Source organism: Haliotis rubra, unplaced genomic scaffold, assembly GCF_003918875.1.
Source record: "Haliotis rubra isolate DU_JTF1 unplaced genomic scaffold, ASM391887v1 Scf1204, whole genome shotgun sequence".
Taxonomy (NCBI): Eukaryota; Metazoa; Mollusca; class Gastropoda; order Lepetellida; family Haliotidae; genus Haliotis; species Haliotis rubra.
The window spans coordinates 100,765-115,908 of record NW_025765120.1 but is presented as its reverse complement, the minus strand read 5'-3'; the positions used below and the strand labels follow the sequence as shown (position 1 = coordinate 115,908).

At 43.9% G+C, this 15,144-nt stretch overlaps 1 protein-coding gene across 1 annotated transcript; it reads left to right on the top strand.

Annotated features, from left to right (window-relative positions):
• The first annotated feature begins 1,222 nt into the window (after positions 1–1,222).
• LOC124264228 (E3 ubiquitin/ISG15 ligase TRIM25-like) lies at positions 1,223–6,650 on the top strand. The gene is made up of 4 exons (XM_046698968.1): positions 1,223–1,236; positions 2,815–3,106; positions 4,812–5,392; positions 5,486–6,650. The coding sequence occupies exons 2-4, from the start codon at positions 2,815–2,817 to the stop codon at positions 6,470–6,472; spliced, it is 1,860 nt and encodes a 619-aa protein (XP_046554924.1). The 5' UTR covers positions 1,223–1,236; the 3' UTR covers positions 6,473–6,650.
• Positions 6,651–15,144: the final 8,494 nt, after the last annotated feature.

Sequence of the window (15,144 nt, the reverse complement as noted above, 5' to 3'; positions counted from 1 at the left end):
TGGTTTGAATGTAGGCCTAACAGCAGTCAGGTAAACCAAAACACTACTACACTACACGGAATGACATCTGGATTATTCAGCAACAGTAACGTTTACGGTAACACCTTCAATAGCAATTTTAACTTGTCATCTCAAACAAACTGACTTATTTGGAACAGACCACATGCAAATTAGTGTGCGATGATATTGTATTACAAAGGACACTTTTTTATATGCCCATTTTGAAATTAAACTTAGCTTCATAATAAACGATAGCTGACGTAAAAAATTATGACTTTGATATTGAAACTATTAAGGATGTAGATACCATGAAGAGATAGGAGGGGTCGTCTCAAAAGCAAAACCAGGACGGGTGTCGCAGACGGTGATTGGGATCGGGCTGGAGGATAGAGATATCAGCTAAGATAAGATCATCCTTTAGGGGAATTAAACTGGGAAAGTAAACGGCATGTCATAACAATTTACAAATAACATCAAGTCCACGGCCTAGATTTTCGAAGCTCTCTTAGCGCTCAGATAGTCATAAGTGCCATACATTAACATTAACATACGACTATCTTAGCGCTAAGAGAGCTTCGAAAATCTAGGCCCTGTCCATCTTCGGGTGGTCATGCCACCTTTATTGTATGAGACATTTAATACGATGTCTGATTTAATCTTTTCTATGAGTATCATACTCTTTTACACATCTCAACATAAACTTTATGAAAGAAAGACACGTAATCAATAGATGAAACATATTCAACACACATGAAAAGTATATCATCTTATTTGAGATGACCCCTTGTGCCTGTAGGCAGCACATGCATTTCAGACACCCACATCTTAGACACTAAATATGGAGATTAATTAAAACAACACCCGAGGCTGAGCGACCTAACTGCCATCTTTAGTCTCATCTATTGTTTTCAGCAGCTGTTCCTATTTTTTCCATGCTTTGACCTGCTTTTTCTGGATATCCAATTATGCATCCCACTGAACGCCCTGTAAATTTTAGGGATATAGAGTAACAGCCTAAAAACAGTTGTTTTCTATTTCCGACAGTACTTTAGGTTTGTCAGCGCCCAACCATTTTGCTGGTCCCTCCCCTTTACTACGAAGTGTAGATATCGCACAAGATCATCTTTACCTGACCTGACAGGTGATACTTTGTCGCGGGTGTACATTTACCCTCTACACCACTGGTGACGCCCACACGGCAAGTGGCGGTTGTGAGGTGTGAAGGTGGACGGTGCGGTAAGTTGCTGTACATCATAATGTATCAAATACTGGATGGTTGGTCCTGGTGTTGATGGAAACACAATCACACTGTTTCTGGTTATCTGATGTATCAAGTATTCAGTATATTTAGGCCTCAGTCCAAAGTCGAATATTGTTTGTTGTATTCCGTCAGATCTTGACGAGTATAGTCAGTCGATAATTAGGTGTAGTTTATGTCAACAATGATAATTAGGTGTAGTTCATGTCAACAATGATAATTAGGTGTAGTTCATGTCAACAATGATAATTAGCTGTTCTTTATGTCAACAGTGATAATTATGTGTTGTTTATGCCAGCAGTGTGTGTGTATTAGTCTCCTGTCGTGGTCTACAGCCACCACAACCTCCCGTGTGTTGCCTGTGACCTACATACATCGTACATGTAGATAGTGTACACAACAAGGAAGTACATGTTGTCTGCTTTCGTTATGGTAATGAGCACACGTGATCAACACGGAATGACACAGGAGGTATTCAGTCAGCTGTTGTGCTCCACTGATACTTCAAGAAAATCATAATCATCATATTGACCATTTCACAAAGGGGAATGTTGCTATATATGGCTTTATTGTGTCATAGCAAGTAAACCAACTGTAAGAGCGCAGCGTGTATTCAGGATTTGTACCAATTTCTCGCCAGTTGTAACGGACACTCTTCTTTTGGGAAAATGGTCTTTTTTCTGTTTTTACTGTTCCTCTATCAAGTATAACTATGTTATATTTAGGAACTATAATATTTAAGATAATACACTTGGTGTTAAAGAGCAATCTCCGCACCTCAGACGGCTGGGCAACCCGTGCCCCTTTTGCTGGGTCATTTAATTTGCATGTAAAGCGATCTTAGCGCTACAGCGGTCGTAACACTCTTGCTTCAGTATAGACATAAGATAGTCGTAGGGCTAAGATGGCTTCGTGCATGTGGTCCCTGAAGTCCCGGAGATTTGATATCACATGCTATGGCTGTCCATATCTAACGACTTCTAGGTCGATCAACACATGGCCGTGTGGGGCTGCAAATACTCTTTTACTACTCTTGATCTCATTATTAGATCTCAGAATTAGTCTGCCACAAAGTTTGATGGAACCTTTTTACCATTGATATTGACTATTCACATCCATTGACAACACCCGACGATTCATTACGCACAATATCCTTGACTGATTCGTGTGTGCAAATCGTAATTCCACAGCACCAAAGATGGTTACATATACCAAAGACACTATTGGAAGAGTTTATATATGCCATAAGCTTTAATTGCATACTTTACTATCTGACCAATCTGTAAAACATGATATGTACACACTGCGGCATCAACATCACCTGAGGTACATTGAGACAGTGAGTGAGTGAGTTTAAGTTTACAGTCACCGGTCTGTACAGTAAGCCCATTTGTGGTTTTCCTCCAGTGATATTGCTGGAATATTGCTAAAAGCGGCGTAAAACTAAACTCAGTCAGTCAGTCAGTCAGTCAGTCTGTCCAGAGGTTCTGAATCACCTGCAGTTGGACGATGTTAGATAGATGTCAAGAGTGTAGACATTATTTACGTGGTTTCAGATGGCAACCTCTCAGAAGCTGACGGACCATTTCTTGTCCTGTACAATATGTACAGAGGTGTTTGACAAGCCCTGTACACTTGTGTGTAATCACACCTTCTGTCGGAAATGTATCGTCAACTATACCAAAACCAGACCAGAAGCCATCAGAGCCAAGTCCCTCCTGTGTCCATTCTGCAGAAAGATGACGAAAGTGTCCGCCCCTGAGAGACCAATGGAGGAGTGGGCGGATGACGTCAAACCTATCTTTCTCATCCAGGGACTCTTGGACTCGTTTGGCCCTGGATCCAAAGGTAGCTACAACTTTATACCCTCTACCAAAGAGATATATGTATATTCCTGTTTGAGAAATAGTGAGGCCTAGCGATCACCATGTCTGCCGTCCGTTTTCAATTTCCGGAGAAGAATTCCTAAATCGTTGGCTAAGTGTGCAAATGTAACCAAATATTATTTGCTGCAAATAAACGAGTCTAGTGGTCTATGTCAGTAGGTTATTGGCAGAAGAATGTCCCACCCACCCCAGCATTGCCATTCACCTGTTCCACCCACCCCAACGCTCCCATTCATCTGTCCCACCCATCCCAGAATTGCCATTCATCTGTCCCATTCACGTCAGCAAAAACATTCACCTGTCCCTACCATCCCCGCAATAACATTCACCTGCCCCATCCTGCCCACAACTCCCATTCACCTGTCCGACCCTGGCACCTATTTACCTGTCTTATCCAGCCTAGCAATGCCATCGCCTATTCCACCCACCCCAGCACTCCCCTTTCCCTGTCCCACCAACTCAGCACTCCCATTCACCTGTCCGACCCTAGCACTCCCATTCACCTGTCTTATCCACCCTAGCAATGCCATTGCCTGTTCCTACCACCCCCGCAATACCAATCACCTGTCACACCCACCCCCGCCATACCAATCACCTGTCACACCCATCCAGGACTCCCATTCACCTATCCTTCTAGCCTAACCTCCCATTTCCCCTATCCCTACCCACCCCAACACTCCCATCCACCTGTCCTACCCACCCAACAGCCCCATTCACCTGTCCCACCCCACCCCACCATCCCATTCACCTGTCCCTAACCACCCCAACACTCCCATTCACCCTGTCCCACCCGAACATTCCCATTCAGCTGTCCCACCTAACCAAGCACCCTCATTCACCTGTCCCACCCACCTTGATTCTCCCATTCACCTGTCCCACTCACCCCAGCATCCTCATTCACCTGTCCCACCCACCCTCATTCTCCCAATCATCTGTTCCACCCACATCAGCAATCCCGTTCACCTGTCACATCCTAGCACTCCCATACACCTGTCTTATCCACCTAGCAATGCCATTGCCTGTCCCACCACCCCCACCCCTGCTATAACATTCCACCTGTCCTACACACCAACACTCCCATTCCCTGTCCACCCACCCCAGTAGTCCCATTCACCTGTCCTACCCACCCCGACTCTCACAATCATCTGTCCCACCCACACCAACCTCCATTTCACCTGTCACACCCACACCCAGCACTCTAACATTCAACTGTCCTACCCACCCCAGCTTTCCCATTCACCTGTCCCACACCCCATCCATCCCATTCCCCTATCCCACCCACCCCAGCACTCCCATTCCCCTGTCCTATCCCCCCCAGCACTCCCATTCACCTGTCCCACACACCCCAGGAGTCTCATTCACCTGCCCAACCCATCCAGACCCTCCAATTTACCTGTCCCGACCACCGCATCCCAGGAGTCCTGTTCTGTTCTGTTCTTTCCCGACCATCCCAGTTGACATGACTCCTTTACCATTGTACTGAGACTCCCATGTATAAAGCAACGCCCACAGATGGACTACAGGTGTACCATATAAAGTGGGTGCTCCACAGAATTCAATAAGTGATCGTCTCATTAAAGTGTCAGTAGGGTCAGTAAAGAGACATAAACATGTGTAAGTGTTTCAAGTAGGCGAGATGTTACTTTGCAAATATGATGTGTTTACAGATACGACCAATTGTACCTACTGCCAAGAACATGGGGAGACAACTCTGGCTGTTGCTTGCTGCTCCGTCTGTGATGATGCACTCTGTGAGAAATGTACTGGAGCTCACAACCGCATCCCATCATTTCGAAACCATGACGTCACTGACCTGTCTGGAGAGGTCAAGGTCAAGGGAAAGCGAAAGGCCATGTGCAAGGAGCACAAACAGGAGTCGCTAGAATTTCTGTGTCAGGACTGCAAGAAGGCCGTGTGTCAGAAATGTTGCATACTTTACCACAGGAAATGTGATGCCGTTGTCACGATCACCTCACAGATGGTGACAATGAAAACAGAGCTAACAGAAATGAAGAAGTCATTATCAAACAAGGAAGGTGAGACGACACTTCGTGTGAAGGAACAAAAGTTGCAGGAGCAGAGAGAGAGAGATCATTATTCACTGATGAAGTCACACATTCATTCCGCATGCCAGAAAGTTATAGATCGGGCCAAGAAAAAAGAAAGGAAGCTACTCGATCGGATGGAAGATATTTCACATAAACACATCGGGCAATTGAAAGCAGACATAAAGACAGGTGAGATGTCGGTACTGATGTACCTACATCAGACGGAGCTGATAGACCAGGCTCTACAATCTGAGTGTGACATGGATGTGTATGAAATGTATCAGGGATGTGAGGCCGGTGATGTGGAGGCTGTCGGAGACGCTGACCTGAAGGAGGGAGGACGAATAGCCAGTTTCACATTCAGACAGGACACAGACAAGCTGATTAAAGCACTGGACGATCTAGAGCTAGGTGAGATAGAGGTCCTGTATGAGAGTGTGCTGGACCTGAAGGCTACTCCTGTGTTACAAGACACCATTGACATAACCGTAGCAGGCGATAGGAGTAAACCAATGCCCAGTGACGTGACAGTGCTGGTGGTGAATGACACAGATACCGTTGTAGTCACAGACTGGTATAACCACAGTATGAAGTCCTTCTACGTCAAGAACAACCAGACACAGCATAGCAAACTCAGACTGAGTGGTGACCCATGGAGTGTGACCAAGTTGACACACGATCAGGTAGCTGTCACTGTGCCAGACACCCAACAGATTGTAACAGTAAAAGTCAAACCAGACCTGGAGTTACTGACAACCATGAGGACCAGCAAACAGTATTGGGGTATAACGTCGCTGACTCCATCAACACTAGCAGCTGGTTCCCACTCTGCTCTCTGTGTTGATATCCTGGATATGACAGGAAACGTGCTGAGGTCTATCAGTTCACGCCACAAAGGTAACAACATCTTACAGTATCCCAACTTCCTCAGTACCAGGACAGGTAACATCCTGGTATCTGACTGGGGAACCAAGCGTGTCGTGTGTCTGACCCCCGAGGGAGATGTGGTGTTCAGCTACAGCCCTACAGGAGACACAGCACTGGAGTGTCCTCGGGGTATCACAAGTACCGACACAGGCGACATCCTGGTTACAGACTACAGACAACACAGAGTCATCCATCTGACTGAGTCAGGACAGTTTGTAAGAAACATACTGACAGAAGAGGGCGGTATTACGTGTCCTGTGGGTGTCTGTGTAGACCCATCTGGTTACATGTATGTTTGTCTCGGCACTAAAGGAGTTGTTAAGGTGTTCACTTGTCTTGCGTGTCTGACGTGATGTAGGAGTATTCACACTCTCAGCTTCCTTACGTCATCAGGGAAGGATCTTTAAAAGCCGGGACAGTATGATGTGGACCATAGACAAGAAGTCTTAAAGATTATATTTTGGATACCTCAGGTATATGTATGTCTCCAATACATGAGATATCATCACTTAATTGAATAACCAATATGTCTGACATGTTTCACAGCCATCAGATAAACAGAATACTATGTCTTGCAGCACACGATAGGTCAATGTTCTATAGCACTATCAACAAAGTGAAACCGGTTGGCTCAAACATCTTTCATGTATATATTCTCCATGTTGATAATGTTGTGTATCACTTGCTTGATAACGGTGTCAGCAACTACACCGAAACGTCGCGTCCACTGCAACAAACAAGTTGTCTTTCCTTAAACAATCGCCCTTTTCATCATACCAATTTCTATATGCCACTTAAGGAAATCAATAAAATCAATTTAAAATAATGTGATTATTTATGTCACTTATGCTTCTCTTCGACACTGATTTCAAGTCAATCAACACGTATTCCAAGTTTGTATTAAGGACGAACTAATTATGGCCATGTATTAAGTGAATTAGAGTCTGTCAGTAACCCAGTGGTAAAGTATTCAGTCATTACGCTGAAGACCTGGATTCAGGATTCATTAGCCAACCAACTCAAGAGAGAGAATCAGTTTTCAAAAATAATTTCATTCCAAATCTGTGAAACCTGGGTTGAAAGCTTATAATTAATTGTTAATGTGTTCAAATTGCACTCTGGCTCAGAGTTCAGCAGTGGAATTGTCAGCATCATAAAGTAATTATTTCTAAAAGCCTTAATGTGTACTGCATTGTAGCCTGGGTGTCCACTACTGTAACTGTTCAGACCCAGCGTGTCAAGTCTGAACCAAGTACAACGACCATATTCTTAAGCCCCAATGGGAGTGTTACCCATTACCAGGAATCTTTGATCGCCACGTACAAATAGCTATGTAAAACATTAAGTTTGGACGCAAATTTCAACTTTAACATCCTGTTATAAAATTTCAACATAGACAAACTGCAGACGTAAAACTGAATTGTAAGAAGTCAGTCCTAAAACTGTAGGCCTCTATGCATTACGATGACAGGTACTTACACAATAACCCTGATAGCAACATTGGCCAACGTAAGCCTCAATGATGCCAATGTTGGTCCAACATTGGCCCAACGGACATTGCTATCTGGTACATAGTTGAGACAATGTTCCCCAAAAATGACATAAAACACAGATGGAAACATGACATGTCATTGTAGATCTGTCAGGATCCTCTACCCCACATGCATCTACCCCAGGACGAGGGATCCAGAGACTTTGAACAAATCTGGTCAGGATCCACTACCCCACATAAATCTACCCCCGGACGAGGGATCCAGAGACTTTAGATCTGGTCAGGATCCTCTACCCTACATACATCTACCCCAGGACGAGGGATCCAGAGACTTTAGTTCTGTCAGGATCCTCTAACCCACATACATCTACCCCCGGACGAGGGATCCAGAGACTTTAGTTCTGTCAGGATCCTCTAACCCACATACATCTACCCCAGGACGAGGGATCCGGAGACTTTGAACAGATCTGGTCAGGATCCTCTACCCTGCATACATCTACCCCAGGACGAGGGATCCCGAGACTTTAGACCTGTCAGGATCCTCTATCCAACATACATCTACCCCAGGACGAGGGATCCAGAGACTTTAGTTCTGTCAGGATCCTCTAACCCACATACATCTACCCCAGGACGAGGGATCCAGAGACTTTAGATCTGGTCAGGATCCTCTAACCCACATACATCTACCCCAGGACGAGGGATCCAGAGACTTTAGATCTGGTCAGATCCACTACCCTACATACATCTACCCCCCAGGACGAGGGATCCAGAGACTTTAGATCTGGTCAGGATCCTCTACCCTACATACATCTACCCCAGGACGAGGGATCCAGAGACTTTAGATCTGGTCAGGATCCTCTACCCTACATACATCTACCCCAGGACGAGGGGTCCAGAGACTTTAGATCTGGTCAGGATCCTCTACCCTACATACATCTACCCCAGGACGAGGGATCCAGAGACTTTAGATCTGGTCAGGATCCTCTAACCCACATACATCTACCTCCGGACGAGGGGTCCAGAGACTTTGAACAGATCTGGTCAGGATCCACTACCCCACATACATCTACCCCAGGACGAGGGATCCAGAGACTTTAGATCTGTCAGGATCCTCTACCCCACATACATCTACCCCAGGACGAGGGATCCAGAACGGGGTGTAGGGATGCAAACTTGGTGAAAATGAAGTGTGTACCCCTCCTTTTCTCAATAGTGTGCAAACACCTACCCCCTTTTCTCAAAAGGCTGTATCCGCCCCTGAACATACTGAAATCTTCAAAGTGTCAGTGGGCCCTGAGCCTTCCCTAGATGAAGCTTGGTGTCAAATATAAGACAATACAGTGAACGGCTCTTGAGATATCTTGCCGACAAAGGTAAAACGTTTAAGTCCCCTTGTGACCTTGGAATAACTTTGTGACCGCTAAACGCGCAGCGGGGTATAACACTGAGGAAAAGTGTTATGTGGCGGTGATATATGTTGTGTAACGCGGCACAGAACAGTATCGAAATATCTGGCACGTTAGGGGAGCTTCAAGCCTTACATTACACCTCAAGCCACAAGAAGACCATCATTGTGTGTGTTGATCTTGACACCCTCGATCCTATCTGGCTAGTCATTGCTATCAAGTTGGATGAATGTTACTGAGTGGTGAATAGTACCATCATTGTCTTTATTGCTTGTGGGGCGATGGGGTAGCCTCGTGGTTAAGGCCTTTGCTCGACAAACTTCCCGGTTTAGTTCCCCACATGGGTACAATGTGTGAAGCCCATTTCTAGCGTCCCCTGACGTGATATTGCAGGAATATTGCAAAAAGCAGCACTTTGTTGCTTGCATTTCAGTTTATCTTTCAATTTGTACTGATTCTACTTTGTTAATTTTAGAATACAATTGTTTCATTTCTTTGTTGTTTGTATCTCAGAGTATCTTTACAGCTGATACTCAGTTAACTTTGTACTTTCAACTTGGGAATCAGACAGACAGAAGTAGTATTTGGGCCATAAGGTCTAGGATACAGTTGACAAATACGATACAAATTTCACCTCATCATGAACATTTGAATTTCATACAGATCTTATTTTAAATATTTCATTGAGTTATATAGCTATTAGGTGCTGTACATGACTGCTTTGTGACATGAAAATAGCCTCAACGGTTAGTGGGCCTCTGGAGACTGGTTGTAGCTTCTGTAGATATCTGGCTCTGGAGACTGATTGTAGCTTCTGTAGATATCTGGCTCTGGAGACTGGTTGTAGCTTCTGTAGATATCTGGCTCTGGAGACTGATTGTAGCTTCTGTAGATATCTGGTTCTGGAGACTGATTGTAGCTTCTGTAGATATCTGGCTCTGGAGACTGGTTGAACCTTCTGTAGATATCTGGCTCTGGAGACTGGTTGTAGCTTCTGTAGATATTTGGCTCTGGAGACTGATTGTAGCTTCTGTAGATATCTGGCTCTGGAGACTGGTTGTAGCTTCTGTAGATATCTGGCTCTGGAGACTGATTGTAGCTTCTGTAGATATCTGGCTCTGGAGAGTGGTTGAACCTTCTGTAGATATCTGGCTCTGGAGACTGGTTGTAGCTTCTGTAGATATTTGGCTCTGGAGACTGATTGTAGCTTCTGTAGATATCTGGCTCTGGAGACTGGTTGTAGCTTCTGTAGATATCTGGCTCTGGAGACTGGTTGTAGCTTCTGTAGATATCTGGTTCTGGAGACTGATTGTAGCTTCTGTAGATATCTGGCTCTGGAGACTGGTTGTAGCTTCTGTAGATATCTGGCTCTGGAGACTGGTTGTAGCTTCTGTAGATATCTGGCTCTGGAGACTGGTTGTAGCTTCTGTAGATATCTGGCTCTGGATACTGGCTGAAGCTTCTGTAGATATCTGGCTCTGGAGACTGGTTGTAGCTTCTGTAAATATCTGGCTCTGGAGACTGGCTTTATCTTCTGTAGATATCTGGCTCTAGGGACTGGTTGTAGCTTCTGTAGATATATGGCTCTGGAGACTGGTGGTAGCTTCTGTAGATATCTGGCTCTGGGGACTGGTTGTAGCTTCTGTAGATATCTGGCTCTGGAGACTGGTTGTAGCTTCTGTAGATATCTGGCTCTGGAGACTGGTTGTAGCTTCTGTAGATATCTGGCTCTGGAGACTGGTTGTAGCTTCTGTAGATATCTGGCTCTGGAGACTGATTGTAGTTTCTGTAGATATCTGGCTCTGGAGACTCGTTGTAGCTTCTGTAGATATCTGGCTCTGGAGACTGATTGTAGCTTCTGTAGATATCTGTCTCTGGAGACTGATTGTAGCTTCTGTAGATATCTGGCTCTGGAGACTGATTGTAGTTTCTGTAGATATCTGGCTCTGGAGACTCGTTGTAGCTTCTGTAGATATCTGGCTCTGGAGACTGATTGTAGCTTCTGTAGATATCTGTCTCTGGAGACTGATTGTAGCTTCTGTAGATATCTGGCTCTGGAGACTGGTTGTAGCTTCTGTAGATATCTGTCTCTGGAGACTGGTTGTAGCTTCTGTAGATATCTGGCTCTAATTCGGACTTCACTGTCCTTGTCACAAACAAAAAATACGCGGTTCTCGTCTTCATTAAGGTAATCATTACAAAGTTCACATATGGGGAAGTATACCGGATGGTCGCCTTTGTATCTTTACTTTACTTTACCGTTTATCTTGAAGGTAGTTAGCGATGTTGATAAGAATTGTCTGCATCTCCTGGGCGATCTATCTCCTGGGCGATCTATACATGAGAGATCCTAGGTTAAACGATGTTTCTCGAATATCAGAAGTCCAGTTTTTCTTTCCTACATCATCGAGTGATTTAAGCATTTGGTAAAACTGGTGTGGGCAGCGATCGGTTGTCATTCGTAGAACTTTTATCCAGTACTTGATGGCCTTTGCTTGTGTCGATATAAAAATCAAATGTCTTCCAGTGTCACCTAAAATTGCCTTGTTTCCAAGAGAATTTTCCAACTTTGAGAAGGTGTTTAAAGTTGTTTGTCTGAATCTTTAGGGGGAACTTGTGAATCAACACATAACAATAACATGACTGTGTTCTCATTTCCCTCACATAACTCTCTTATATCAGTGAATTGGATTAAATCAGACAGCCATTTTGTCAATGTAAAATTGCAGTTGGGGTTTTGTGTACCTTTATCCAGCATTTCACTTACATTACTTCCAGCAGAGACCAGAGAATATCTATTATATGGTCTCTGCTTCCAGGTGCTTTCCTGGAGATGAACGAGTGACTCACTGAATATGATAGTGTACAGATCTCAATTCTAATATATGACCAGTCAACGCAGGACACAGTGAGTGAGTGAGTGAGGACAGGACACCAATCGCAGCAAGTGACCTATGACCCTTGAACCATCTGACGAGTGAGTGTGTGGATGCGTTAGTGAGTGAGTAGCTTTTAATTCTGCATTTGAACAGTACTCCAGTTATATCATGGTGTGTCAGCTGAACATAGGATCAAACCCCAAAGTGATGAAAGTCTCAGAAATTTAGAACTTTTGTGAAACCGATGAGTATGTGTATTGTGCTGATAAACACAATTAGGGATTATCCACACAGCAAATTACAGAGATCTTTCTTATGAAATATGTGTGTCATTCACTAAATTTCATGTGTAACACACTGAAGAAATATCTTTTTAAATTGTCTGAAATTCTTTGCTTTTATTTAACAATTCCAATCTACATTAAAATATGAATTCATAAAATCTGGCTTCATTTAAAATTGATAACCCCTTGACTTTGTTTCCAGAAAGAAAGTAATGACATCTATTCAGTTACAAGGCAACTGATACATGAAACCAGGTAAAATATATGTGTTGCCTCAACTATATACTACAGTCAAGACACCTGTAGTTGTAGTTCAACATTGTAAAATAATGTCCATGAAGGATGTGAACTCGAAGGTTGACAAGTACCACTTTCATGAAGTATTACACTTTATAGAACAAACTTTATGGATAACAACTTCTTTTTATTTGTGAGTGCGACGTTTCGATACAGATTCTTGTACCATTGTCAAGCAGGAATTGACAACGGTACCAGAATCTGTATCGAAACGTCGCACTCACAAATAAAAAGAAGTTGTTATCTATAAAGATCGTTCTATATTGTACTTCCCAACTTCTAAAATGCCACTCAAAAAAGGCATAACACTTTTACACAAAGGCAATGTCAGCTGAACTTAAAAGTATACTATCACAATTATATAGGCATCACTAACATACAGCCAACAAAAACATCAACATTAGGCGCTACTTGCTGCTCAGTTGTAACAACGTCCAAACAAAGTCAGTAAAAGAAGTTATTATGATAACAAGCAATCAGTTATGTACACATTAAAAGAATACCAGTACAGCTGCACCTAAAAAGCCTACTTCCTTCATCCCATGTGACATTAATTAAAAACATACTTACTTATTGTTATAAACATTTAAATGTTACATACTTTCTCCTACCATATCAAATAAAACACATTCTCAGATCATTCACAACAGAAATGTGTCAAAAGTCTTCACATCATTCCCAAATCCGAATGTATAAGCTTCGAACTATAGATGTATATTTCAAATGAAAATAGATGGGTACCATTGAGTGACAGCAGAAGAAAATGGAATAAATGTCACGAAATAAAGAAATGATTAGCTAACTTATGACACATCCATGTATTATTTACAAATGTTCTATAACATATCACATGCTCCCATGGTGAATGAAGCCTTAACATTGATAGCTCTTAAAAGATACTCTTCAGATAAATCCTGTACAATAGCTCTCATTCCGGACTCAATGGCATCTTGTAGAGTGACGTCACCTTTTCTTGTTGGTCCGAGGTCCTTTCTTATCCTCCTGTAAACCAAAGAATGGATCCACATAAAGCTGATGTTTACATGTAGCATACCTGTAGTAGATTCATAGACTTCCAGTGATGTCATACCGTTGTTCTATAACGATATTTAATCTTTGAGCAAGAACTTGGAAAGCCGGAAGTCGGGCATACTATTTAGGTTTGCTCCACGAAAATAAGATCCCTCACCCTGCATACCCACCCCTCCCTTCTCACTGCATACCCACCCCTCTCCCTTCACCCCTGCATACCCACCCCTCCTCCTTCACCCTACATGACCACCCTCCCTCTTCACCCTGCATACCCAGCCCTCTCTCCTTCACCCTGCATACCCTCCTCTCTCTCCACCCTACATACCCACCCCTCCCCCTTCATCCTACATACAAACCCTCCCTTCACCCCTGCACACCCACCCTCTCCTTTTACTCTTCATACCACCTGCTCCCCTTCACCCTACATACCCACCCCTCTCCCTTCACCCCCGCATACCCACCCCTCCCTCTTCACCCTGCATACCCACCCTCCCTTCTTCACCCCTGCATACCCACCCCTCCCCTTTCAATTTCTACATACCCATCCCACCCTTTCACCCTACATTCCCACCCCTCAACTCCACCCACTGCTCACTTCTCTTTGATGTAGCCTTGCTGATGTAAGAGAGTAACAGTCCTACACATGACAATCATCACCCACAAGACAATAGCAATCCTACACATGACAATCATCACCCACAAGAGAGTAACAGTACTCCTACACATGACAATCATCACCCACAAGAGAGTAACAGTCCTACACATGACAATCATCACCCACAAGAGAATAACAGTCCTACACATGACAATCATCACCCACAAGAGAGTAACAGTCCTACACATGACAATCATCACCCACAAGAGTGTAACAGTCCTACACATGACAATCATCACCCACAAGAGAGTAACAGTCCTACACATGACAATCATCACCCACAAGAGAGTAACAGTCCTACACATGACAATCATCACCCACAAGAGAGTAACAGTCGTACACAGGACAATCATCACCCACAAGAGAGTAACAGTCCCACATATGACAATCATCACCCACAAGACAATAGCAATCCTACACATGACAATCATCACCCACAAGAGAGTAACAGTCCTACACATGACAATCATCACCCACAAGAGAGTAACAGTCCCACACAAGACAACCATCACCCACAAGACAATAGCAATCCTACACATGACAATCATCACCCACAAGAGAGTAACAGTCCTACACATGACAATCATCACCCACAAGAGAGTAACAGTCGTACACATGACAATCATCACCCACAAGACAATAGCAATCCTACACATGACAATCATCACCCACAAGAGAGTAACAGTCCTACACATGACAATCATCACCCACAAGAGAGTAACAGTCCTACACAGGACAACCATCACCCACAAGAGAGTAACAGTCCTACACAGGACGACCATCAGCCACAAGAGAGTAACAGTCCTACACAGGACGACCATCACCCACAAGAGAGTGACAGTCCTACACATGACAATCATCACCCACAAGAGAGTAACAGTCCTACACAGGACGACCATCACCCACAAGAGAGTAACAGTCCTACACATGACGACCATCACCCACAAGACAATAGCAATCCTACACAGGACAACCATCAC